The sequence below is a fragment of the Oncorhynchus mykiss genome, chromosome 5, assembly GCF_013265735.2.
Source record: "Oncorhynchus mykiss isolate Arlee chromosome 5, USDA_OmykA_1.1, whole genome shotgun sequence".
In the NCBI taxonomy this organism is placed as follows: domain Eukaryota; kingdom Metazoa; phylum Chordata; class Actinopteri; order Salmoniformes; family Salmonidae; genus Oncorhynchus; species Oncorhynchus mykiss.
Window position 1 is genome coordinate 22,398,088 of NC_048569.1, and position 27,225 is coordinate 22,425,312.

Below are 27,225 nucleotides of genomic sequence, written 5' to 3' on the forward strand. Positions count from 1 at the left end.
CAAACAAAACCATCCAAACAGATCCACACATCACTGGGTTCTTTTTAACATTATGTAGGAGGCAGAAAGGAAATTAAATGCATGAGGCAGCCAAAAGATTGGGATCCCAGTGCTCGGGTGTGTATGTGTTTGTTTGTGTGTTCATGCATAAATGAGTGTGCACACTTGAGTGTGTTTGGAATTATGTTCTTGCATGCGTGTGCAAATCCATGTGTACACTTGAGTGTACGTTTTGTAGAGGTGTATGTGTTTTTGTGTGTGTCTGTCTGGGTTTGTTTACCTGCAGAGTGCATCGGAGCGGCAGGCGCGTCGTAGCTCTAGACAGGAGGGTCTGTGTTTCTCCTGGTGGGAGCAGGCAGGTACAATGGTCTGTCTACGTCTCTCAGCACAGGCCTGGTCCGAACACGAGCAGAACAACAGGGGGTAACTCAGCTCCCACTGCACACGCTCAAAGAACTGACGCAGCGCCTGAGAACACAAAATAATATAATTATTCTCATTCATCATGTGAGGGGGCTCTGGTCAGAATTAGTGTATTACTAGGGAATAGGATGTCATTTGTGCAGGTCCAACCACCTTGTGACATCGTTTGCGGCTGCAAGGCTCCTGGTTGGCCAGTGAGGGCTGAGAGAGCTTGTTGCAGATAGCGATGTAATTGGAGCGTTGTCTCTTGCAGGTTTCATTGAGGTTGCAAGCCTTGGCTGCATCGAGACATGGGTTACAGGGTTTCCCTGGCTCCGAACATGGGCTGGCCTTGGACAGAGAAGAGTCTGGGAGATGGGTTGGATAGAGAAAGAGAGGTAGCGAGAGAGAGAAAATGATGAGCACAAAAAGTTAACAGACACAGACACACTGTGTAACCCCAGTGTTTGTCTTGTTACACATCACTAACATCTAATATGACTGTAGCTAAATATAAACTCACTATATTATCTGTTTAATGAAGCTACAACAGAAACACGCACGCACACACACGCACGCACGCACACACACGCACGCACGCACGCACACACACACACACACACTCACGCACGCGCACACACACACACACACACACACACACACACACACACATACACATACACACACACTCACACACAGTTTAAGTGCATTGGGAGGAGAAATGTAAATGTTGTAAAGATCAAGACCTAATTCTCATCATCGGTGACAGAGTTTATTGTAGTGGGAACGCATATTATATTAGCATTATTGTTTCATACTTCACATCCTATATTAGACTTCTAATCACAAGCGGCCGTTGGCACCTTAATTGGGGAGGACGGGCTCATAGTAATGTCTGGAATGGAATAAAAAAACAGAATAAAAAAATAAACACAACCTGCACTTGTATTTGACCCCCCCACCTCCTTCTAACTCTGACTGTACTCATACAGTAGCTACGTTACTGAGGAAAAATGTACTTACTATGCCTGTGATATGTGGTTGTCCCACCTAGCTATCTTAAGATGAATGCACTAACTTTAACTCCATCTGGATAAGAGCGTCTGCTAAATGACTAAAATGTCAAATGTAAACGTATCAAACACATGGGTATCCACGCCATTTCAGACATTAATATGAGCTGTTCAACCCTCAGCAACCTCCTACACTTCTAATAGCAACAAGATCTCATAGCTTCCCTTTGGAATTCAACATATTATGAATGAATGTCAAGTACAGTTTTTTTATATATTTTTTTACATACTATCTACCTGTAGTGAAGCCGCTCAACATTTACATTACATTCAGTCATCCGCCAGACACTCCCATCCAGATCGATCCACAGGAGCAACCAGGGTCAAGCGCCCCGCACAAGGGCACATGGACAGATCCCCCACCCAGTCGAATCGGGGACCCGAACCGGCGACCTCTCGACCACCGGCCCAAGCTCCCAACTGCCAGGCCACCAACCATCCAAGATCCCCCCACAGTTTCCCTCAAGAGCTGCCCCTCAACCATCCAAGACACCCCCATAGCTCCCCCCCTGAAAAAACCATCCCCCTCCACCCCCAACCCCTCCCATCTCCACCCCCCACACACAAAACCACCACCCACCCAATGAGCCAACAACCAACAAAACGAACAAAAGAGAAAGAAGTAAAAAACAAAAGAAAACAAGAGCAGAAAACAACAATGCAAAAACAAACAACATCAAGAACAACAAATATCTAAACAGCAAGGTTCAACTGGCACTATTTACATGTATTTATGTCTGTGTGTGTCTGTGTGTATGCATGTGTACGCGCATACAAACACTTGCGTGGCACCAGTCTCAGGCAAACAGGCATTGGATGTAACAATGTTCCTTTTAAGTGTCGGTTAAACTTATTTTTTGTTTATTTTGACTATATTTTTTACTTTTATCTTTGACCATCAATCTTCACTCCCACTTGTCTCCAGTTCCACATTCCAACCCTCAGTTTCCCACAGCCCATCCCACCTATCTCTGTTGGCCACCCTCTTTGGATTTCTACGTGCCATTTAAATATCTTTCAACTATGCATACAATTTTTTATCTATCTGATCGAATCCACAGATTGCAAGTTGAAGATAAATACTTTTACTAAGAGTATTAGTATATTAGTAATTGACTGACCAGGTCTTTCTAATCTCCCAATAATGCTATTTCTAGCGTCAATTTCCGATTAATGCTATTCTTTTTCAGCCATTCCTAAACTGAGAGCAGAAACAAGCTACCTGACGGCAATACAGGAACAAACAGTTTATTGATTCTGTATCATCGCAACAAAATCTGCAGGAGTTGAATGCCACAAATAGTCAACATTTTGTTGGTGGCATAATTTGTAACTCTGTAACTCATCCAATTTACAATATTATTTAAAAACAAAATACCCTTCTCAAACATATTTTCCGTAAATGCAGGTATTTTATCAGCCAGCACATTATTAGTTCAACCATAATATTTATTTAGTCTTTTCTGGGGGATGAAATTGTAACCAGCTCTGCATTGCTTGTTTGAAAAAGAGAGATTCTTTAAACAAGGTTTCATTTTAATTTCATTTCTGCACAAAGGCAAAAAGTCCTTTTTTAAACAAGGGTTGAGCTTTTCTTATTAATATTCTTGAAAACCATGTAAAATCCAATCTTACTTTATTAAAGGCCTTTTCAAAATCTGCTATGAATACCAGGCCTGGCTTCTTAGATGTTTCATGATGTTCTATTATTTCTAGTAGTTGCCATATATTGTCTCCAATGTATCGTCCATGTAAAAAACCTGTCTGATCAGGATGAACAATATCTGACAAAACCTTTTAAATTCTGAGTGCTATGCATTCTGCTAGTATTTTTTTTATCACAACATTGAAGTGTAAGGGGCCTCCAGTTCTTTTTTAGATAGACTGGGTCTTTATATTTGCTATCTGAGTCTTGTTTTAATAAAATCGGATCATCCTGCTGAGTACCTGACAGAATAACATTTCTATACTGTGTGATGTCTAAATAGTTAATAACCCAACCAATTTGCATGGTTCAGAGTCTATGTGGGTAACATGAAGTGAGTGTAGCCTTCATATTCAAGATGATAATTGTAACCCATATAGAATCAACGTCAAAGGTGCATTAAACATCATATTCATAGAAAAACACATCCCAGCATTTCCATAGTAATTGACGTATCACATGATTATGAAAGAGACATTGCATTACTATAGAGACGGCTTCACTACAGTACAAATGTATCCCGTACAAGATGTTATTCCCCAATGTCCCTGCTCTGATATCTTCCCATTGCTTGTTGTAAACGTAATAGACATGTAGACAGACAAACAAGAACCATGTTGAATTATAGAAAGTTCTAGACAATAGAGAGAGGGCGGAGAGAGGGAGAGAAGAGAGAAAAGAGAGAAGGAGAGAAGAGAGAGAAAGAGAGGAGAGAAGAGAGCGAGATCAAGTGTGTGTGTGTGTCTATGTGTGTAAGTGAGCGTGTAATTGAGTGCGTGTGTGTGCATATCAACTTCATACTGTTCAGATATTTTACAGTCCCCATAATTTCTTCCGTAATCTGGTGTCCCCGTAGAATTTAGTATAGCCATGGTGTTATGGAGCTGTCTCGGGAATAGCTGTCCATCTATACAAAGTTTGTCCACAATGAGAAAGGCAATCTTACCCCTCTCCCTCTGTCGCCTCTGTGCAGGACACAGTCTCCTGCGATGTCCATTTATTTCCCAGGGAAATTGGTAATTGAGACCGAATTTTGTGGTTACAGGGTTAAACTTCTTCGGGATCGGTGTCCCGTCCACGGGACAGTTGAGCTAACATAAGCTAATGCGATTAGCAAGAGGTTGTAAGTAACAAGAACATTTCCCGGGACATATCTGATATTGGCAGAAAGCTTAAATTCATATTAATCTATCTGCACTGTCCAATTTACAGTAGCTATTACAGTGAGAGAATACCATGCTATTGTTTGAGGAGCGTGCACAATTTTGAACATAAAAGTTTTTAATAAACAAATTAGGCACATTTGGGCTGTGTTTGATACAACAGAAATGCAATGGTTCATTGGATCAGTTTAAAACGTTGTACATACACTGCTGCCATCTAGTGGCCAAAATCTAAATTGTGCCTGGGCTGGAATAATACATCATGGACTTTTTCTTGCATTTCAAAGATGATGGTACAAAAAAAATACAAAATAACTGTTGTTTTTGTATTATCTTTTACCAGATATATTGTGTTATATTCTCCAACTTCCCTTTCACATTTCTACAAACTTCAAAGTGTTTCCTTTCAAAAGGTACCAAGAATATGCATGTTTGTGCTTCAGGGCCTGAGCTACAGGCAGTTAGATTTGGGTATGTCATTTTAGGCAAAAATTGAAAAAAAGGGGCGGATCCTTTTAATCCCACTTGGTTACAGGGTTAAAACAGAAGGAATTAATTCTGAGTGGTTAAGATTAAGTCTATGGTTTGAGAAGGCTTAAAACAAAATAATAAAAAATGACGCACTATTCCCATCAAGTATCACCAAGTTTTCTCACGGCTTGCATTGTGAACTGAGGGGCCTCAGTAGTCAAAGCAGCTTTGAGCATCACAAATTTGTGCTCAGTGCTGGGCAATCATTTATCTGTTTTTTGTGAGCGCCGAAGAAGTCATATATGTCGACGTTCTCAGAACCTTTTCAAATGTCCAAAATCAAAGTCTATTTCTAGTGATCAGGCTGTTAAGCAGAGCAGAGGTGCGTTCAAACATGGGAAATAGTTTGTGAAAGTTGGCTGATGTTAGCTAACATATTCCAATTGTTTTGTGTTAGCCGCGTCCGTTTGCTAATGTTAGAAGGCAGTGTGCAGCGCACGTAAGTGTCTGTTTCGGGTCTAAACTGCCTCTAAACATAGGAATAGCTAAGTCATTTTCAGTTGGAATATTATCGCTACAAAACGAACAGTAAATCCTTACAAAAAGTAGCTGTTTGATGTTTCACCGTAACATTTTGGAATGTTCATTCAAATCGTTCAACTAAAATTGTTACATTGGCAACATGTAGCCTTGTTGAACTCACCCCAGGAATGGCGTTGGATATGTGTCTCCAATAGTAATGTGAAGTCAGCACATGACATATTAGCTTCCATAGTAGACTAAGTACAACTAACACATGTGTCCTGTCCTTCAAGCCTTATAGAGCATGATTGTTCCCCTAGGGCAATTCTGACACACACACACACACACACACACACACACACACACACACACCCCTCCTCCTCCTCATAGTGTATTGATTGTGTGAAATGAGCTGAGCTCAGGGTGATTGTAGTAGACAAGCCTTAATGACTGGAGAATAAAGACTTCATTACAGCTTTACCTTCCAGCTGCACAGAACTACTGATGTGTGCACTGATGTCTGTATTCATTGCAGATGTGTGTGTGTGTGTGTGTGTGTGTGTGTGTGTGTGTGTGTGTGTGTGTGTGTGTGTGTGTGTGTGTGTGTGTGTGTGTGAGTGTGTGTGTGTGTGTGTGTGTGTGTGTGAGTGTCTGTGTGTGTGTGTGTGTGTGTGTGTGTGTGTGTGTGTGTGTGTGTGTGTGTGTGTGTGTGTGTGTGTGTGTGTTTGTGCGTAATCATTTACATGTAATTGATTACAAAAACTGTAACAATAATCCGTTACGTTACCAGCAAGAATATTGGAATCAAATTACTGATACTTTAGAAAAACTAGATGATTACTTCTAGGATTACTTTTAAATTCAGAAAGAATGTTTGCGAAACAATTCTTTGACATTGTTTTATGCTTTATCAATGACTTTCAAATCAGCGTTGGAAAAAGGCTCAAGTTTGTTCCGCCTGAACGAATCTGACTACAAGTCAGAGACCACTATAACGACACAAACAAATGCTTTTTGATGGATCGTGTGAAAAGAGCAGGAATAGGCCTTTTGTAGGCTATGTTGTCTTCCAAATGGTTCATTCAATTCAAAGATTATACATCCATCTTGAATAAATGCTTGAAGGTGAGGAAGACAGCAACGATGTAGCCTACTGGTGATACATAGCGCAATTATGTGAATCACACTGCTGCTCTCTCATTTAGCTATTTGAACCTTATGGATGTTGATTGCTGTGGATGGCTTTTCACAAATGTATATACAATATATGTGTATTTTAACACAATAACGTTCAATTGAAGAAGTTTAAGCTGCCTATCAATTATTGTTTTTGCGACCAGTGAAAAATGCACTCTTCCAACAGCATAGTGGGGATCCCAGCCTACGGAATTAAAGTTTGAGGGAGTTCCTCCCTTTTAAACTCCTCCGTGGTATTGTTCTCCACATACGGTCAAAAACAAGTTTAATGTATCCCTTTCCTGCAGCCAAATGATCTAGTAGCATCATGGGTGGATTTTTCATAATTTCATAATTAATAAATGTTATTTAAGAAAACCTGCCGAAAATCCGGTGTTTCTATGTCAAACAGTTTGGCTATATTTCAGTCTTCTGTGATGCATATAAAATGTAATATTGGAATGCAAACAAAAAACGAGTTTGCATTCCATTTCAACTCTACAGTACATCTGACATGGTACAGGTGTCTTTTTTAAGCCCATAACCATGTATGTGAGGTGTGTACTTTGTTTCATTGTAGATTTGTTTAAGACTACCAAGAAAGACTCTGTGTGACCCCAAGAAAGCTAAGGTAACTGAGCTAAACGACCACCACGTAGCACTCATTTTCGTCATCATGAAGTGCTTTGAGAGACTAGTCAAGGACCATATCACCTCCACCCTACCTGACACCCGAGACCCACTCCAATTTTCTTACCGCCCAAATAGGTCCACAGACGACGCAATCGCAACCACACTGCACACTGCCCTAACCCATCTGGACAAGAGGAATACCTATGTGAGAATGCTGTTCTTCGACTACAGCTCAGCATTTAACACCATAGTACCCTCCAAACTCGTCATCAAGCTCGAGACCCTGGGTCTCAACCCCGCCCTGTGCAACTGGGTACTGGACTTCCTCACGGGCCGCCCCTGGGTGGTGAGGGTAGGTAACAACATCTCCACCCCGCTGATCCTCAACACTGGAGCCCCACAAGGGTGCGTTCTGAGCCCTCTCCTGTACTCCCTGTTCACCCTCGACTGCGTGACCATGCACACCTCCAACTCAATCATCAAGTTTGCAGACGACACTACAGTGGTAGGCTTGATTACCAACAACGACGAGACGTCGTGGTCACAGGTCCAGGAATAGCTGAAGAATTGCAACATTTGCCTAGAACTAACACTACAGATAGCAATACTGGGTGATTTGAAAAGCCATAGTCAATCAATAAATAATATAATAATTATTTTAGCAAAAATGTTTATTTATAATTTACAATCTGTAGAAGCTATGAGAATAGGAAGGTTCAATTATTTTGTGAAGCATCACAGCACAGTTGAAAAATATATGGCAAGTAGAAATTCGAAATGGATGATGTTGAGAGACAGATGGGAGGGGTTGAATGGAGCTGAAGGGTGGGACTAATAACAAGATAAACAATGTAAAGCATACGGGATCTGTAAAATGTATATAGGTTCAGAACTTTTGTGAAAAAGCATAGTTACAAATAGAAATCAAACTGTATGGACATCAGAAATAGATGAAGGACTAAGAACAAACAAGAGAGAACTATTGTAAAGTAGACTGTGTCTGTAGAGTGTGTATAAGATGTATGGATTGAAGGTAGAAGCAGAAGTGTTTACTCCAATTGGGGGATCGGCGGTAAGGTTTGCGGGGGAATAATAATAAAGGTATATTTTTTTAAAAGTATGTATGTCTATATAGGTATGTGTATGTATATATGTATATATATATGCATGTGTGTATGGATATACAGTGCCTTGCGAAAGTATTCGGCCCCCTTGAACTTTGCAACCTTTTGCCACATTTCAGGCTTCAAACATAAAGATATAAAACTGTATTTTTTTGTGAAGAATCAACAACAAGTGGGACACAATCATGAAGTGGAACGACATTTATTGGATATTTCAAACTTTTTTAACAAATCAAAAACTGAAAAATTGGACGTGCAAAATTATTCAGCCCTTTTACTTTCAGTGCAGCAAACTCTCTCCAGAAGTTCAGTGAGGATCTCTGAATGATCCAATGCTGACCTAAATGACTAATGATGATAAATACAATCCACCTGTGTGTAATCAAGTCTCCGTATAAATGCACCTGCACTGTGATAGTCTCAGAGGTCCGTTAAAAGCGCAGAGAGCATCATGAAGAACAAGGAACACACCAGGCAGGTCCGAGATACTGTTTAAAGCCGGATTTGGATACAAAAATATTTCCCAAGCTTTAAACATCCCAAGGAGCACTGTGCAAGCGATACTATTGAAATGTAAGGAGTATCAGACCACTGCAAATCTACCAAGACCTGGCCGTCCCTCTAAACTTTCAGCTCATACAAGGAGAAGACTGATCAGAGATGCAGCCAAGAGGCCCATGATCACTCTGGATGAACTGCAGAGATCTACAGCTGAGGTGGGAGAGTCTGTCCATAGGACAAAAATCAGTCGTATATTGCACAAATCTGGCCTTTGTGGAAGAGTGGCAAGAAGAAAGCCATTTCTTAAAGATATCCATAAAAAGTGCCGTTTAAAGTTTGCCACAAGCCACCTGGGAGACACACCAAACATGTGGAAGAAGGTGCTCTGGTCAGATGAAACAAAAATTGAACTTTTTGGCAACAATGTAAAACGTTATGTTTGGCGTAAAAGCAACACAGCTCATCACCCTGAACACACCATCCCCACTGTCAAACATGGTGGTGGCAGCGTCATGGTTTGGGCCTGCTTTTCTTCAGCAGGGACAGGGAAGATGGTTAAAATTGATGGGAAGATGGATGGAGCCAAATACAGGACCATTCTGGAAGAAAACCTGATGGAGTCTGCAAAAGACCTGAGACTGGGACGGAGATTTGTCTTCCAACAAGACAATGATCCAAAACATAAAGCAAAATCTACAATGGAATGGTTCAAAAATAAACATCTCCAGGTGTTAGAATGGCCAAGTCAAAGTCCAGACCTGAATCCAATCGAGAATCTGTGGAAAGAACTGAAAACTGCTGTTCACAAATGCTCTACATCCAACCTCACTGAGCTCGAGCTGTTTTGCAAGGAGAAATGGGAAAAAATGTCAGTCTCTCGATGTGCAAAACTGATAGAGACATACCCCAAGCGACTTACAGCTGTAATCGCAGCAAAAGTTGGCGCTACAAAGTATTAACCTAAGGGGGCTGAATAATTTTGCACGCCCAATTTTTCAGTTTTTGATTTGTTAAAAAAGTTTAAATATCCAATAAATGTCGTTCCACTTCATGATTGTGTCCCACTTGTTGTTGATTCTTCACAAAAAAATACAGTTTTATATCTTTATGTTTGAAGCCTGAAATGTGGGAAAAGGTCGCAAAGTTCAAGGGGGCCGAATACTTTCGCAAGGCACTGTATATATTTACCAAAATCGGAAATGATGCAGACAATTACATTGGAAGCAACATTCTTTCTGCAATATTAAGCTGATCCACCCTCTAGAAAAAAAAGAAAAAAAACAACAACAACAACAACGAGACGGCCTACAGGGAGGAGGTGAGGGCCCTCGGAGCGTGGTGTCAGGAAAATAACCTCACACTCAACGTCAACAAAACTAAGGAGATGATTGTGGACTTCAGGAAACAGCAGAGGGAACACCCCCCTATCCACATCGATGGAACAGTAGTGGAGAGGGTAGTAAGTCTTCCTCGGCGTACACATCACAGACAAACTGAATTGGTCCACTCACACAGACAGCGTCGTGAAGAAGGACCAGCAGCGCCTCTTCAACCTCAGGAGGCTGAAGAAATTCGGCTTAACACCAAAAGCACTCACAAACTTCTACAGATGAACAATCAAGAGTATCCTGTCGGGCTGTATCACCGCCTGGTACGGCAACTGCTCCGCCCACAACTGTAAGGCTCTCCAGAGGGTAGTGAGGTCTGCACAACGCATCACCGGGGGCAAACTACCTGCCCTCCAGGACACCTACACCACCCGATGTCACAGGAAGGCCATAAAGATCATCAAGGAAAACAACCACCCAAGCCACTGCCTGTTCACCTCGCTATCATCCAGAAGGCGAGGTCAGTACAGGTGCATCAAAGCAGGGACCGAGAGACTGAAAAGCAGCTTCTAACTCAAGGCCATCAGACTGTTAAACAGCCACCACTAACATTGAGTGGCTGCTGCCAACACACTGACTCAACTCCAGCCACTTTAATAATGGAAATTGATGGAAATTGATGTAAAAATGTATCACTAGCCACTAGCCACAATGCTACTTAGTATAATGTTTACATACCCTACATTACTCATCTCGTATGTATATGTATTTACTGTATTCTATATCATCTACTGCATCTTTATGTAATACATGTATCACTAGCCACTTTAAACTATGCCACATTGTTTACATACCCTATATTACTCATCTCATATGTCTATACTGTACTCGAAACCATCTACTGCATCTTGCCTATGCTGTTCTGTACCATCACTCATTCATATATCTTTATGTACATATTCTTTATCCCTTTACACTTGTGTGTATATGGTACTAATTGTGGAATTGTTAGGTTAGATTACTCGTTGGTTATTACTGTATTGTCGGAACTAGAAGCACAAGCATTTCGCTACACTCGCATTAACATCTGCTAACCATGTTTATGTGACAAATAACATTTGATTTGATTTGATTTAGCAAAATGCAGTAAAAGGTTAAGACCACATGTGAGGTTTTTATTGCTCAATCTAATTTGTGCTGAATAAAGCAATTATCGAGATATTAAAGTGTCACCAACAAAACACGTAAACAATAGGCCTATTGCATTCATTTTCCACACGCAAAAAGCACTTTTCATTGGTACTAAAAGAAATGCCACTCAATGAGGGCAGCATTTATTTGTAATCTCGAAGCAATGAACCCATTCAGTCCTCCATGACAACAAATTCATAAATAACAGAGTAGGCTAAGAAATCCTTCATTTTTGGGTTACTTTCAGGTAAAATAATTTGACAAATCTATATTTTCATATTTCCAAGTCCTATTCTTGAAGATCAAGGGGTATAAAATAATTGTAATGACTGGAAATCTGACACACTTTTTTTTATGTATTGAAGTAGAAAGCAATGGGTTAGATGATGACTGCATAACCCATATTGTAAAATATAACATCCATTTATGGCCAGCTATGTAAACTCATTTTTCCAAAAGTCTAAATTCTATTGCTCCTCCTTGTCATGCTGTGGGTAACTGGTGCATGGAATCAGGCGCAGGAGAGCAGAGATGAGTGTACATGGTAGTTTATTCCACGAACTGCACCAGTATAAAACAAATACTAAAGGTGTGTGAAAATACCGGTCACTCGTAAATAACGGGCATAATAACGAACCCGGGAAACAATACCTGCCATCAAGATACAACCTGAACATAATAAACAAACACGCACACCAACATGGGGGAAACAGAGGGTCAAATAATGAACATGTAATTGGGGAATAGAAACCAGGTGTGTAGAAAACAAAGTGAAAAGTGGAAATGAAAAGTGGATCGGCGATGGCTAGAAAGCCGGTGACGTCGACCACCAAACTCCGCCCGAACAAGGAGAAGGAAGTCGTGACACTCCTGCTGCAGCTGCACCCTGGGTTGTACCGCTGTTGTTGTCGATGCCTCGCAGCTGGTTATGTTTATGCATTAATTCAGAATGTTTAAGTTTAGAGTCAAAGGCCCAATGTAGCTGTTTTTATCTCAATATCAAATCATTTATGGATAAGAATTAAGTACCTAACTGTGATGGTTTTCATTTCAAATGGTCAAAAAGAAACAAAAATAGCTTCTTAGAAGATAGCAATTTCTCAAGAAAAAGGACGATCTCGGAGTAGTCTGAGTGGAGAGGGGGAAACTGAAAACTAGCTGTTGTTGGCAGAGAGGTTTGGAGCACTGTTTCTTATTGGTATATTAACTAGGCAGACGTAAACTCCATCCCGCCAAAACAGGCTGGCACAGCTCTCACACTAAAAGGGCATCAGATGCTGTATTGGGATGAGGTCTGGGGACTGTGCAGGCCACTTAAGAAAACTGAACTCGCTGTCATGTTCCAGGCAATTTTGGTGATCGTGTGCCCACTGGAGTCGCTTCTTCTTGTTTTTAGCTGATAGGAGTGGAATCTGGTGTGGTTGTCTGCTGCAATAGCTCATCCATGACAAGGATCTACAAGTTGTGCTTTCCAAGATGCTGTTCTACACATCACTGTTGTACTGCGCCATTATTTGTTTGTGGCTCGTATTTTGGCTTGCACGATTCTTGCCATTCTCCTTCGACCTCTTTCATCAATGAGCTGTTTTCACCCACAGGATATTTTTTTGCTTGTCACACCATTCTCGGTAAAACCTAGACACCGTCGTGCATGAAAAGCCCATGAGGGCGGCCGTTTCTGAGATACTGTAACCAAAAAGTGGAGCAAAAGCGTGCCTGGCATCAACGATCATACTACACTCAAAGTCGCTTAGGTCACTAGTTTTGCCCCTTCTAACGTTCAATCGAACAGTAACTGAATGCCTTGATGCCTGTCTGCCTGCTTTATATAGCAAGCCACAGACACTTGACTCACTTTCTGCAGGGTCCATTTTTGTGAATGGGGTGGTGAACCTAATAAATTGGCCAGTGAGTATATATAAAACACAGGAAATCTAGTTTTTGACTGCACTGTGCCTTTGGGAAAGGGTTAAAACACAAACAACTCCACAGTTAAGTTTAGGCATTCATTTCAAATAGTTAAGTTAAGGGTTAAGGTTTGGAATAAGGTTAGAAGAAAAAAATGGGTGCCTATCACTGGGATTCAATGCGCAACCCCCAGAAGCGGAGCTCGTGGCTTACGTCCATCCACCACCCCCATCCACAACGTCCTAGCAAAACCCCAGCCTACTTAATTGTAATAGCTCTCACTGTCGACCATAGTGGCCGGTTTTGGGTACCTGGACGGATGTTGGATTTACAAGTGGATCTTGAGCAACCTGGCTGCTCCTCCCCTCCTCTCCTCTACTCTCATCGCCTCTCCATCCCTATCCTGTCCTCTCCTATGCTCTCTGCACCTCCCTCCATCCCCTCTCCTCTCTTTCCTGTAATAAACTAAGTGAGGGATCCCAAGAGAGGAAGAGAGGGAGGGAGGGAGGGAGGGAGGGAGGGAGGGAGGGAGGGAGGGAGGGAGGGAGGGAGGGAGGGAGGGAAAGAAGTATCTGGAGTGAGTGCATGGGCCAATTAGAGTGTTGCCCTAGGTCGGCTGTTATCTCTCTCTCACACAGCCTTTACAGCATCTACACACAAAGCCTTGCCCCCAAGCACACACAGACACAAACACACATATACACACACATGAACTTAGATGCATACACACAAATGCACCAACACTCACACACACACACACACACACGTGCACCAGGCGTATACACACGTACACACGCACACTCACACAAACACGTATACACTCATACACTATCCGTATACACACACTTACACACATAGACGGTTTCTTACACATATGTTTTATTTAAGTGCTGCAGTCAGGCATCCTCTCAACTTACCCCCCTCCACACACACACACACACACACACACACACACACACACACACACACACACACATACATCGTATCGAGGCATGATCTAACAAGGCTAGAGAGAGGGGGGGAGTGAGGGAAGAGGAGACGGTGAGAGGGGGGAACTAGAGAAGTGAAGAGAGGAAAAAGAGAGAAGGGATTTGACAAGGAGGGGGAAAAGAAGAGAGATCAATAGAGTTGCCTGAAAGCAGGGTAGACACAGCTGGCTAGCCTGACCACAGCCACATACACACACACGCATCCATAGAGTTAGAGAGATGGACAGAATATGAAAGAGAACAATATGGAGAATTACAGATGTATAGATGAAGCTGGACAGAACAGAGCAAGAGACATACTATACAGACAGGATAGACAGTATACTGTACTTTTAAGTTCCCCATCAAGAAACCAAGAAACAATTGCTTTCTTTGGAACTAACAAATAGTCACTGACAACAACCAAAACAAAACAGCTGGGATTCTAGGAGGGCTTCTGAAAGACACTCATGGGGTTGTCCTCTGAAAGTTGACTAGCAACATCAACTAGAACCAAAAAGATACCCACCATGAAACCCACTAAATTTGCCCAAGAAGAGGCAAACAAAATAAAAACCCACAACAAACTTTAAGACAGGAAGCAAACGATAAAGTGGAGCAAAACGAAGAAATAGGGAGAGCCAACTAAAGGTGTTAACAATCCAGACAACTGGAGCAATCAAGACAACTGGAGCACTGGGCCAGCTGCTCTTAAATATCACCTGGTGAAACACCTTCTGACTAACGAGATGACAAACCAGCACAGTTGTAACGCATACTGACTAACGAGGTGACACCAATCAGTGTGCCAAACGTGCTAACATGCTAACGTCCGATGGGAAAACCAACGCTTGTAATGGTAGAGACAGACCTACAGTATACTGTACAGACAGACCTATGATGTGTCAGATGAAAGACGAACCTTGTTAGAACCAGACTGATAAAACACAGCTGAACATGGAATGTATTCAAACCCCATCAGATATTAGATAATAATGATCGATGTCTAGAGTCCCTTGTACTCAGAAGGTACAATGCGCACGTAGCTGGGTAGCACAACAGGCATGCACAAACCCACACATGCATGCAATTACACATGCAAGCACACACACATGCACACACACACACACACACACACACACACACACACACACACACACACACACACACACACACACACACACACACACACACACACACACACACACACACACACACACACACACACAAACCCACATACAGGAGGGTAAACTACAGGAGATGGAGGGCCGAGCAAGCCCCCAATCACATCGACCGGGCTGTAGTGGAGCGGGTTGAGAACTTCAGGTTCCTCTGTGTCCACATCACTAAGGATCTATCATGATCCACACATACCAACAGTTGTAAAAAGGGCACGGCAGTCTCTCTTCCCTCTCAGGAGGCTGAAAAGATTTGGCATGGGCATCAGATCCTCAAAAAGTTCTACAGCTGCACCACTGAAGGCATCTTGACTGGCTGCGTCACTGCTTTGTATGGCAACTGCTTGGCATGCGACCGCAAGGCGCTACAGAGGGTAGTGCATACAGCCCAGTACATCACTAGGGCCGAGCTCCCTGCCATCCAGGACATCTATACCAGGCGGTGTCAGAGGAAGCCCCTAACAATTGTCAAAGTCTCCAGCCACCTAAGTCATCTTTATCCAATTCTGAGGTGCATATTGAAGATATTGGAAGAACTGTCCACATTTACTTTTCATCAGCCAACAAGATGAGTAGGCCTAACAAACAGCAAAAGCACTAGCCTATGTCCATCTACTATCCCCCATAGAAGGTTGACCTATTCTACTCTATGTGAGAAATAAATGTTCCAAACATAGTCTGGGACAGTTTTGGAATGTGAAAGATCCTAAATTAATACAACCATTAGCATACTTTAAAAAAAAAAATTTTTACACAATGTGGCTGATGCAACAGATCAGAATGTTTAGCTTAAATTGTTGATTAGGCTATTTCTTCACATTATAAGTGTTGCAATGCGCACATGCTAGTAGGCTATAAGCGAGAATGTTCCATTAGCTGAAAACACCATCATCAAAAGTGACTGCAAATGCAATTATGATTTTATTATCAAGGTGTATTTTTGTGGTGCAAATTAACATCCCCAAACTTGAAACTCACTCGCTGCTTATGTATGCCAGTTAGACTCTACACCACTTGTAAAGTGGATTAATGTGCTTAATTTTAAGAAGTTATTTGGACACTTTAATTTGCGATACAAACCTTATTAAAACATATAGGCCTATGGGCTAGACTAAATGAGGTGTCCAACTATGATTAGATAATATATAATTCATATAAGTGATAGGCTAATATTGTCACCCATCAGACGTTTCTTGATTTAATCTTGTCTTTACATATACTAAATAATATATGTGTAAAATTTGTTTTTATTTAGAATAGACAATTACAGTGCTTTGCGAAAGTATTCGGCCCCCTTGAACTTTGCAACCTTTTGCCACATTTCAGGCTTCAAACATAAAGATATAAAACTGTATTTTTTTGTGAAGAATCAACAACAAGTGGGACACAATCATGAAGTGGAACGACATTTATTGGATATTTCAAACTTTTTTAACAAATCAAAAACTGAAAAATTGGGCGTGCAAAATTATTCAGCCCCCTTAAGTTAATACTTTGTAGCGCCACCTTTTGCTGCGATTACAGCTGTAAGTCGCTTGGGGTATGTCTCTATCAGTTTTGCACATCGAGAGACTGACATTTTTTCCCATTCCTCCTTGCAAAACAGCTCGAGCTCAGTGAGGTTGGATGGAGAGCATTTGTGAACAGCAGTTTTCAGTTCTTTCCACAGATTCTCGATTGGATTCAGGTCATGGACTTTGACTTGGCCATTCTAACACCTGAATATGTTTATTTTTGAACCATTCCATTGTAGATTTTGCTTTATGTTTTGGATCATTGTCTTGTTGGAAGACAAATCTCCGTCCCAGACTCAGGTCTTTTGCAGACTCCATCAGGTTTTCTTCCAGAATGGTCCTGTATTTGGCTCCATCCATCTTCCCAACAATTTTAACCATCTTCCCTGTCCCTGCTGAAGAAAAGCAGGCCCAAACCATGATGCTGCCACCACCATGTTTGACAGTGGGCATGGTGTGTTCAGGGTGATGAGCTGTGTTGCTTTTACGCCAAACATAACGTCTTGCATTGCTGCCAAAAAGTTCAATTTTTGGTTTCATCTGACCAGGTCACCTTCTTCCACATGTTTGGTGTGTCTCCCAGGTGGCTTGTGGCAAACTTTAACACTTTTTATGGATATCTTTAAGAAATTGCTTTCTTCTTGCCACTCTTCCATAAAGGCCAGATTTGTGCAATATACGACTGATTGTTGTCCTATGGACAGAGTCTCCCACCTCAGCTGTAGATCTATGCAGTTCATCCAGAGTGATCATGGGCCTCTTGGCTGCATCTCTGATCAGTCTTCTCCTTGTATGAGCTGAAAGTTTAGAGGGGCGGCCAGGTCTTGGTAGATTTGCAGTGGTCTGATACTCCTTCCATTTCAATATTATCGCTTGCACAGTGCTCCTTGGGATGTTTAAAGCTTGGGAAATCTTTTTGTATCCAAATCCGGCTTTAAACTTCTTCACAACAGTATCTCGGACCTGCCTGGTGTGTTCCTTGTTCTTCATGATGCTCTCTGCGCTTTTAACGGACCTCTGAGACTATCACAGTGCAGATGCATTTATACGGAGACTTGATTACACACAGGTGGATTGTATTTATCATCATTAGTCATTTAGGTCAGCATTGGATCATTCAGAGATCCTCACTGAACTTCTGGAGAGAGTTTGCTGCACTGAAAGTAAAGGGGCTGAAACATTTTACACGCCCAATTTTTCAGTTTTTGATTTGTTAAAAAAGTTTGAAATATCCAATAAATGTCGTTCCACTTCATGATTGTGTCCCACTTGTTGTTGATTCTTCACAAAAAAATACAGTTTTATATCTTTATGTTTGAAGCCTGAAATGTGGCAAAAGGTCGCAAAGTTCAAGGGGGCCGAATACTTTCGCAAGGCACTGTATTACATAAAGATGCAGTAGATGATAAAGAGTACAGAATACATATATACATATGAGATGAATAATGTAGGGTACGTAAACATTATATTAAGTAGCATTGTTTAAAGTGGCTAGTGATATATTTTACATCAATTCCCATCAATTCCCATTATCAAAGTGGCTGGAGTTGAGTCAGTGTGTTGGCAGCAGCCACTCAATGTTAGTGGTGGCTGTTTAACAGTCTGATGGACTTGAGATAGAAGCTGTTTTTCAGTCTCTCGGTCCCAGCTTTGATGCACCTGTACTGACCTCACCTTTTGGATGATAGCGGGGTGAACAGGCAGTGGCTCGGGTGGTTGTTGTCCTTGATGATCTTTATGGCCTTCCTGTGACATCGGGTGGTGTAGGTGTCCTGGAGGGCAGGTAGTTTGCACCAGGTGATGCATTGTGCAGACCTCACTACCCTCTGGAGAGCCTTACGGTTGTGGGAGGAGCAGTTGCTGTACCAGGCGGTGATACAGCCTGACAGGATGCTCTCGATTGTGCATCTGTAGAAGTTTGTGAGTGCTTTTGGTGACAAGCCGAATTTCTTCAGCCTCCTGAATCAAGCCTACCACTGTTGTGTCGTCCGCAAACTTGATGATTGAGTTGGAGGCGTGCGTGGCCATGCAGTCGTTGGTGAACAGGGAGTACAGGAGAGGGCTCAGAACGCACCCTTGTGGGGCCCCAGTGTTGAGGATCAGCGGGGTGGAGATTTTGTTACCTACCCTCACCACCTGGGGGCGGCCCATCAGGAAGTCAAGACCCTGGGTCGAGTCGTTTAGCTCAGTTACCTTAGCTTTCTTGGGAACAGGAACAATGGTGGCCCTCTTGAAGCATGTGGGAACAGCAGACTGGGATAAGGTGTGATTGAATATGTCCGTAAACACACCAGCCAGCTTGTCTGCGCATGCTCTGAGGGCGCGGCACAACAGCCCTACTCATCACACACGCTGCTGCTACAGTTTATTACTTATCCTGTTGCCTATTCCCTTTATTCCTAGTTATAGGTACAGTACATACACTATATATACAAAAGTATGTGGACACCCCTTCAAATTAGTGGATTCGGTTAGTTCAGCCACTACCATTGCGGAAAGGTATATCAAATTGAGCACACAGACATGCAATCTCAATAGACAAACATTGGCAGTAGAATGGCCTTCCTGAAGTGCTCAATGACTTTCAACCTGGCACCATACTGGGATGCCACTTTTCCAACAAGTCATTTTGTGACATTTCTGGTCTGCTAGAGCTTCTCCGGTAAACTGTAAGTGATGTTATTATGATCTGGAAATGTCTAGGAGCAACAAAGCCGCAAAGTGGTAGCTCAGAGACACTCACGACCGAGTTCCAAACTGCCTCTGGAAGTAACGTAACACAAGAACTGTTCACCGGGAGCTTCATGAAATGGGTTTCTATGGCCGAGCAGCCACACACAAGCCTAAGATCACCATGCTCAATGCATAGCGTCGGCTGAAGTCGTGTATAGCTTGCAACCGTGGAAACGCATTCTCTGGAGTGATGAATCACGCTTCACTATCTGGCAGTCCGACGGATGAATCTGGGTGTGGTGGATGCCAGTACAGCGCTACCTGCCCCAATGCATAGTGGCAATTGTAAAGTTTGGTGGAGGAGTAATAATGGTCTGGGACTGTTTTTGATGGTTCAAGCTAGGCCCCTTAGTTCCAGTGAAGGGAAATCTTAACGCTACAGCATACAATGACTTTCTAGACTATTCTGTGCTTCCAACCTTGGGGAAGGCCCTTTCCTGGTTCAGCATGACAATGACCCTGTGCACAAAGATATAGCCAAGGTATCATTGCTCATTGTGTATTTCCTATTACGTGTTATTACTTTTCTATTATTTCTCTACTTTCTTTCTCTCTGCATTGTTGGGAAGGGCCCGTAAGTAAGAATTTCACTGTTAGTCTACACCTGTTGTTTACAAAGCATGTGATGAATAAAATGTGATGATTTGATTTGAAACTGTGATGTATGACTAAGCTGGTAATTGCAGCTTATCTGCCAGAACAGCTAAAGGTAACTATATCCCCTCTTCCTTCCTCCTTTTCTCATTCTCTCTCATCCTCCTCTCTGTTCCTCTCCACCCCCTCTTTGTCTCCTCTGCTTTCCTTCTCTCTCCCCTTTTCTCCTTTTGTCCTCTCCTCTCTACTGTTCCTCTGTTCGGCTCTCTTTGCCTTCTTATCTTCTCTCTTCTTCTGATATGAGAGGTTATAACTGTTTATGATGTCTGTTATGTCACTATTATGACAGGGAGTTGTACCTTGATAACAAAGGGTTGTCTCACAGATCAATCCAACTATCTGTCCAACAGCAAAAACAGTTAAAGCATCCCACAGTTGAACTCACTCTATCTGTAACAAAGCAGCTGTCTTCTGAGAAATACAGCATGCATGCATGCATACACACACACACACACACACACACACACACACACACACACACACACACACACACACACACACACACACACACACACACACACACACACCCTATTTATCTCCCTCTATTTTACACACACATTTGAGTCAGAGCTGTCTATATTGATGTGTCTCAGTGTTTTGGAAAAATAAGTGTGTTTGTTGGTGATTGTTTCTCCGTTGTCTGCTAAAATGTCCTTCGTCACACACACACACACACACACACACACACTCTCTCTGTCACGCTCTGCCTTTCCCTCCAATCGATTGGTAACAGTCTTGTCTAAGACATACTTTAATGTTCTACTCCTTTTTCTTCCTCTTTCTTCTGCACATGCTATTTAACACTTCTCTATATCATCCTCTTATCTCACCCTCCCTCTCTCCCTCCCTCCCCGTCTGTCTCTCTCTTGCTCTGCATTCTTCTCCCTCTTGTTGCCTCCATCCCTCTCTTTTTATCTGTCTATCCCTCTCCTATTCTCCCATCTCTCTTTGTCTTTTCCTACCTCCCTTAATCTCTCTGTCTCTGTCTGTCTGTCCATCCATCTTTCTGTGTCTCTATTTCTCTCTCTCCCTCACCCTCTCTCTCTCTCTCTCTCTCCCCCTCTCCCTCTCTCACTCTCTCTCTCTCTCTCCCTCTCCCTCTCTCTCTCTCTCCCTCCCTCTCTCTCTCGATCTCTATCTCTCCCTCAGGTCTTAGATATCTGCATGGTGAATGGAAAGTGGATAGAGTACTATCTAGGGATGAGTGGGCAACTTCACATGACATTGTTACAAATCTAATCGGACTGATAGGATCATTTTACCTCTGTCTATAAGGTCATCACCTCACTCTAGGTAACACACGCACACACATGCACATACTCGCTGGCACGTCCACAAATACAAACACACACACACACACTGTGCTGCTGGAGCCTACTGACATTTACAGGCTTAGGACTCCGTGTCAAATACAGAATCAGAGAGAGAAAGTTCAAATGAAGTATGATCAATCATCAGACAGAGTGTTTATCTTTGATGAACTGAGAGAGTATACACGAGTCATAAAATATAAACACACTCTGTGTCACATGTACAAATGGAATGGTGGAGTCTTTGGTCTTCGTGTGTGTGTGAATGTTACTTATTCTGCAGTGAAGCTGTCTCCTAGAGAAGCTGCAGATTACCTCTCAATGCTTTAAATAATGAGAATTGTGAACTGGCACACACAGAAATTGGAAAGAAAATAGCTTTTCGTGACAGGATGGAGGATAGCTTCAGTTACAGATACACACACACACTCGCACACACACATGCTTCAGTTACAGACAGAAAGACACACACACACATTCAGAAGATAGCTTCTGTTTGTTCATCTCAATCAACATAGGAGCAGCAGGCTGAGCTTTCTATATGTGTGTTCTGAGCAGTCCCTCCGTGTCAGAATCACACTCACCAACAGACCTGGGTTCAAATATTAATCAGGGTATTTCAATTACTTACATAGACATTTTGGAAGTAAGTATTTGGGAGAAAATAAAATGTATGCCATTTAGAGGAAATCATTTGAAAATACTCAAATACACAACAAAAATATATATTTTAAATGCCCATGTATTATTACAAAGTTTATTATGGTTTTGTGATTTAATATGTGTTTTTAGTTCTATTTGTTTTTAGATTTTTATTTGAAATTCAGTTTAGTTTCAGTTCGATTTCAGACTTGATTTACAAATGTTTTATTAGTTTTAGCGGGGATTAAATTCACATACATCTTAGCCAAATACATTTAAACTCAGTTTTTCACAATTCCTGACATTTAATCATGGAAAAAAATGTCCTGTCTTACGTCAGTTAGGATCACCACTTTATTTTAAGAATGTGAAATGTCAGAATAATAGTAGAGAAAACAATTTATTTCAGCTTTTATTTCTTTCATCACATTCCCAGTGGGTCAGAAGTTTACATAAACTCAATTGGTATTTGGTAGCATTGCCTTTAAAATGTTTGACTTGGGTGAAACGTTTTGGGTAGCCTTCCACAAGCTTCCCACAATCAGTTGGGTGAATTTTGGCCCATTCCTCCTGACAGAGCTGGTGTAACTGAGTCAGGTTTTTAGGCCAACTTGCTCGCACATGCTTTTTCAGTTCTGCCCACAAATTTTCTATAGGATTGAGGTCAGGGCTTTGTGATGGCCACTCCAATACTTTGACTTTGTTGTCCTTAAGCCATTTTGCCACAACTTTGGAAGTATGCTTGGGGTCATTGTCCATTTGGAAGACCCATTTGTGACCAAGCTTTAACTTCCTGACTGATGTCTTGAGCTTTTGCTTCAATATATCCACATAATTTTCCATCCTCATGATGCCATCTATTTTGTGAAGTGCACCGGTCCCTCCTGCAGTAAAGCACCCCAACAACATGATGCTGCCACCCCCGTGCTTCACGGTTGCGATGATGTTCTTCGGCTTGCAAGCTTCCCCCTTTTTCCTCCAAAAATAACGATGGTCATTATGGCCAAACAGTTCTATTTTTGTTTCATCAGACCAGAGGACATTTCTACAAAAAGTACAATCTTTGTCCCCATGTGCAGTTGCAAACCTTAGTCTGGCTTTTTTACGGCGGTTCTGGAGCAGTGGCTTCTTCCTTGCTGAGCAGCCTTTTAGGTTATGCTGATATAGGACTCGTTTTACTGTGGACATAGATACTTTTGTACCTGTTTCCTCCAGCATCTTCACAAGGTCCTATGCTGTTGTTCTGGGATTGATTTGCACTTTTCGCACCAAAGTACATTCATCTCTAGGAGACAGAACGCGTCTCCTTCCTGAGCGATATGGCGGCTGCGTGGTCCCATGGTGTTTATACTTGCATACTATTGTTTGTACAGATGAACGTGGTACCTTCAGGCGTTTGGAAATTGCTCCCAAGAATGAACCAGACTTGTGAAGGTCTCCAATTTTTTTCCGGAGGTCTTGGCTGATTTCTTTTGATTTTTCCATGATGTCAAGCAAAGAGACACTGAGTCTGAAGGTGTCTGAAGGTGGACCTTGAAATACATCCACAGGTACACCTCCAATTGACTCATATGATGTCAATTAGCCTATCAGAAGCTTCTAAACCTATGACATAATTTTCTGGAATTTTCCGAACTGTTTACAGGCATAGTCAAGTTAGTGTATGTAAACTTCTGACCCACTGGAATTGTGGATAGACATAACATCTCTGTATCTCTGTCATGATGGAATCTGTGAGAGCATTGGCAGCACCATTGAGGCCAGCTCAATATTGAAATAGTCAATTTTCTTCTCAAGTAAAATTCATTGGCTGATCCCTCTTGATGACCCGGCTGTCACGACTCCAATTGGGTCATTAAGTCATGTCAACCGGGTCATCAGGAGGGATCAGCCAATGAAGTTGGATGTTGACTAAATCAAAAAGGTGAAAGTGCTTAACAGCATTGCCCATGCTAACACAGGCTTTTGGCCACTAGAGGACTCCATACAATTCTACGGCCAGGTCAAAGGTTTGGTTAGGTTAAAATTCTAAATAAATCCTAATGTGACTTGGATTTAAAGGATATGCGCCTAGACTGGTGCAATAAATATGGTGGAAGGAAACTATTTGTTTTACTTTAGCATTAGATGTTAGAAGATTTAAGTACCTTTACCTTAATCTGACAGAATGAGAGGGGAAAAAACAACAAATGAAGTCATGGCCCATTTGATGTGTTATGTTTATGTAATATTAAACATGTATCACTGACTAACCCCTTCAAATAGCGTTAAGAACAACAGCTACAACAACAGCAAAAACATAAGCAATACAACACTTCTTCACAAATCTATCAGTTCAAAGTCAGTGTGTGTGTGTGTGTGTGTGTGTGTGTGTGTGTGTGTGTGTGTGTGTGTGTGTGTGTGTGTGTGTGTGTGTGTGTGTGTGCGTGTGTGTGTGTGTGTGTGTGTGTGTGCGTGCGTGCTTGCGTGCGTACGTGTGTGTGTGTGTGTGTTTCTGTTCAAGAAAACTATGCATTCCAGAGAGGTGGTTGTTTCGGTTTCTCAAGCCTGATGACAGTTGTCCACAGACTGAAAATATTCTCTCTATTCAGTATGTATGCGAAGTGCTGTCGCAGGACCTGTACCAACTGTTTTGCAACAGTAGTTGACTGCAAGTCTGCCTCAAGGTTGAGAAGGCACGGCACCACATCAGAGAGTGACTGGCTGTCAGTTTGAAGTTAGTCGGTATGAATTTTGCCAATGGCTTCAGAAACTTCACAAGCTGCTCTAGATTGCCCCTGTCACTGGTCAGTATGTTGGTCGTCGGGGATTTTCTAAAGGCTCCAGAAACTTCACAAGCTGCTCTAGATTGGCCCAGTCCCTGGTCAGTATGTTGGTCGTCGTGGATTTTCTAAAGGCTTCAGAAACTTCACAAGCTGCTCTAGATTGGCCCAGTCCCTGGTCAGTATGTTGGTCGTCGTGGATTTTCTAAAGGCTCCAGAAACTTCACAAGCTGCTCTAGATTGGCCCAGTCCCTGGTCAGTATGTTGGATGTTGTGGATTTTCTAAAGGCTCCAGAAACTTCACAAGCTGCTCTAGATTGGCCCAGCCACGCTCTGTGCTCACCCTCATATTTCTTCCCTGTTAGCTAGTGATAGCTAGTGATAGTGATGCACAAGCTAGGCCTATTTGAAACACCGGCATCTACTGGCAGCATTTACCCACAAAATTCAGATGCTTGAAAACCCCATTAGAAAAAAACTGTTTTGAAAACCCATTTGATTTTTGCTCAAAGTTTAGAAGAAAAAAACAAAAACTTATATTTTATTTTAGTTCATTTTGCAGTCAAAGATAATAGTTCCAGTATAGTTTTAGTTTTTCAAATGTTTCAGTTTACTAAATGATCTGTCCAATTTGAGTTATTATTTTATTTTCAGTTTTCATTTACTATAATAATCTTGATTTGAACCCAGGTCTGCACACCAACCCTGTTACCTTATTAGACATGGACTACACATACATATCCAGTGGTAGCCTACCTGAGATGATGGAGGCGTGTCTAAACTCTTCTGAGAATTCGTGGAGCTCATAGGGTGACATCTCATAGAAGTCCTCTCCTGGAATACAAACAAAAACATAGAGAGAGTGAGTGTGTGTAAAGTGTGTGTGTGTGTGTTAGAGAAAGTGAAAAAGAGAGAGACGGAGAGAAAGAAAGAGATATAAACAGGTATCAAGGCCTGTTTAGCATTGAGATTGAACCCAAGATAGCAGCCATCAAACAGTTAGAATATAACTTTAAAAAAAGCTAAGACATAAACCATTTCTTTTTCAATTCCAGGAACAATGTAGCCTAACTTTTAACAGTTGACTACACATTATCAAGCATTTACAGTAGACCTGACAAGACACATTCTATTCTGCTGGTGACTCGCCGATCGTGTGTGTGTGTGTGTGTGTGTGTGTGTGTGTGTGTGTGTGTGTGTGTGTGTGTGTGTGTGTGTGTGTGCGTGTGTGTGTGTGTGTGTGTGTGTGTGTGTGTGTGTGTGTGTGTGTAGAGGGGTATGGTACCTTAGGGGTTTAATAAAGCGGGTGACAAGGCTCCATGTTTATGTATGAGGCTCTGAAACAAGGTTTCTGTCTGTAAGACTGATTTCACCTGCAGCCATACATACTGTTACTGACTTAACCTCCTCTCCTCTCCTCTCCTCTCCTCTCCTCTCCTCTCCTCTCCTCTCCTCTCCTCTCCTCTCCTCTCCTCTCCTCTCCTCTCCTCTCCTCTCGTTTCTACTGCATCAAACCCATATCCTCTCCTATCCTGTGTTCTCTATCATCCCCCTCACCTGTTTCCTCCTCCTCCTACAACAACCCCCTCCCCCTGCCCACCTGAGAGGTATGTGTGGTCAGCATTATTTCAATCCTCCATCCTCACCTTGCCAGTCCCTGTACAGCTCAGCCCACCAATCCCATCACTAAGCAGATAGCTTATCCACCAATCTTTGGCCTCCTCATTGCTACTCTACATTCCAGAACACTTGCACTAACACACACACACACACACTTGACGAGTCTTTATTGCGGGGGCATTCAGATTACAGGTGGGTAATTTATGTAAAGTCGCTGTTTCGCTTCCAACACACCACCTTAGATTACGTGAGTGTCTCTCTCTCTCTCTCTCTCTCTCTCTCTCTCTCTCTCTCTCTCTCTCTCTCTCTCTCTCTCTCTCTCTCTCTCTCCCTCTCCCTGTGTGCCGTGGAGAGAGCTGCTGTTACTAGCTGACCACCTGCCTGGGTAAAAGAACGCTCAGTCAGAACTCCAGTCACGATGTATGGAGGTGGGGAAGGTAAACATAAAAGCTCACAACACTAATTTGGGTGTTAATGGTAACAATATTAGCATGTACATAACAGTTGTAACACAGGTAGTATTTGCGTGCTCTTGTGCTTTCCTGGTCTACACATTTACCTGTCTCCATGTTCTTTCAACTTCAGTTCTGGTCTATATTAGCTCAGTGTTAGTTCAATTCTAGTTCAAATTAGCTCAATGTTACTTC

General features: G+C 42.1%; 1 protein-coding gene across 1 annotated transcript in view; it reads right to left on the minus strand.

Moving 5' to 3' along the window:
- Nucleotides 1–27,225, minus strand: part of LOC110522825 (GDNF family receptor alpha-2-like) — a 79,307-nt gene that overhangs the window by 37,840 nt on the left and 14,242 nt on the right. The window contains exons 3-5 of the mRNA XM_036977061.1: nt 25,715–25,792; nt 577–770; nt 281–468 (exon numbers count right to left, since the gene is read on the minus strand). Coding sequence (XP_036832956.1) covers nt 281–468; nt 577–770; nt 25,715–25,792 — 460 coding nt within the window. The remainder of the gene's footprint in view (nt 1–280; nt 469–576; nt 771–25,714; nt 25,793–27,225) is intronic.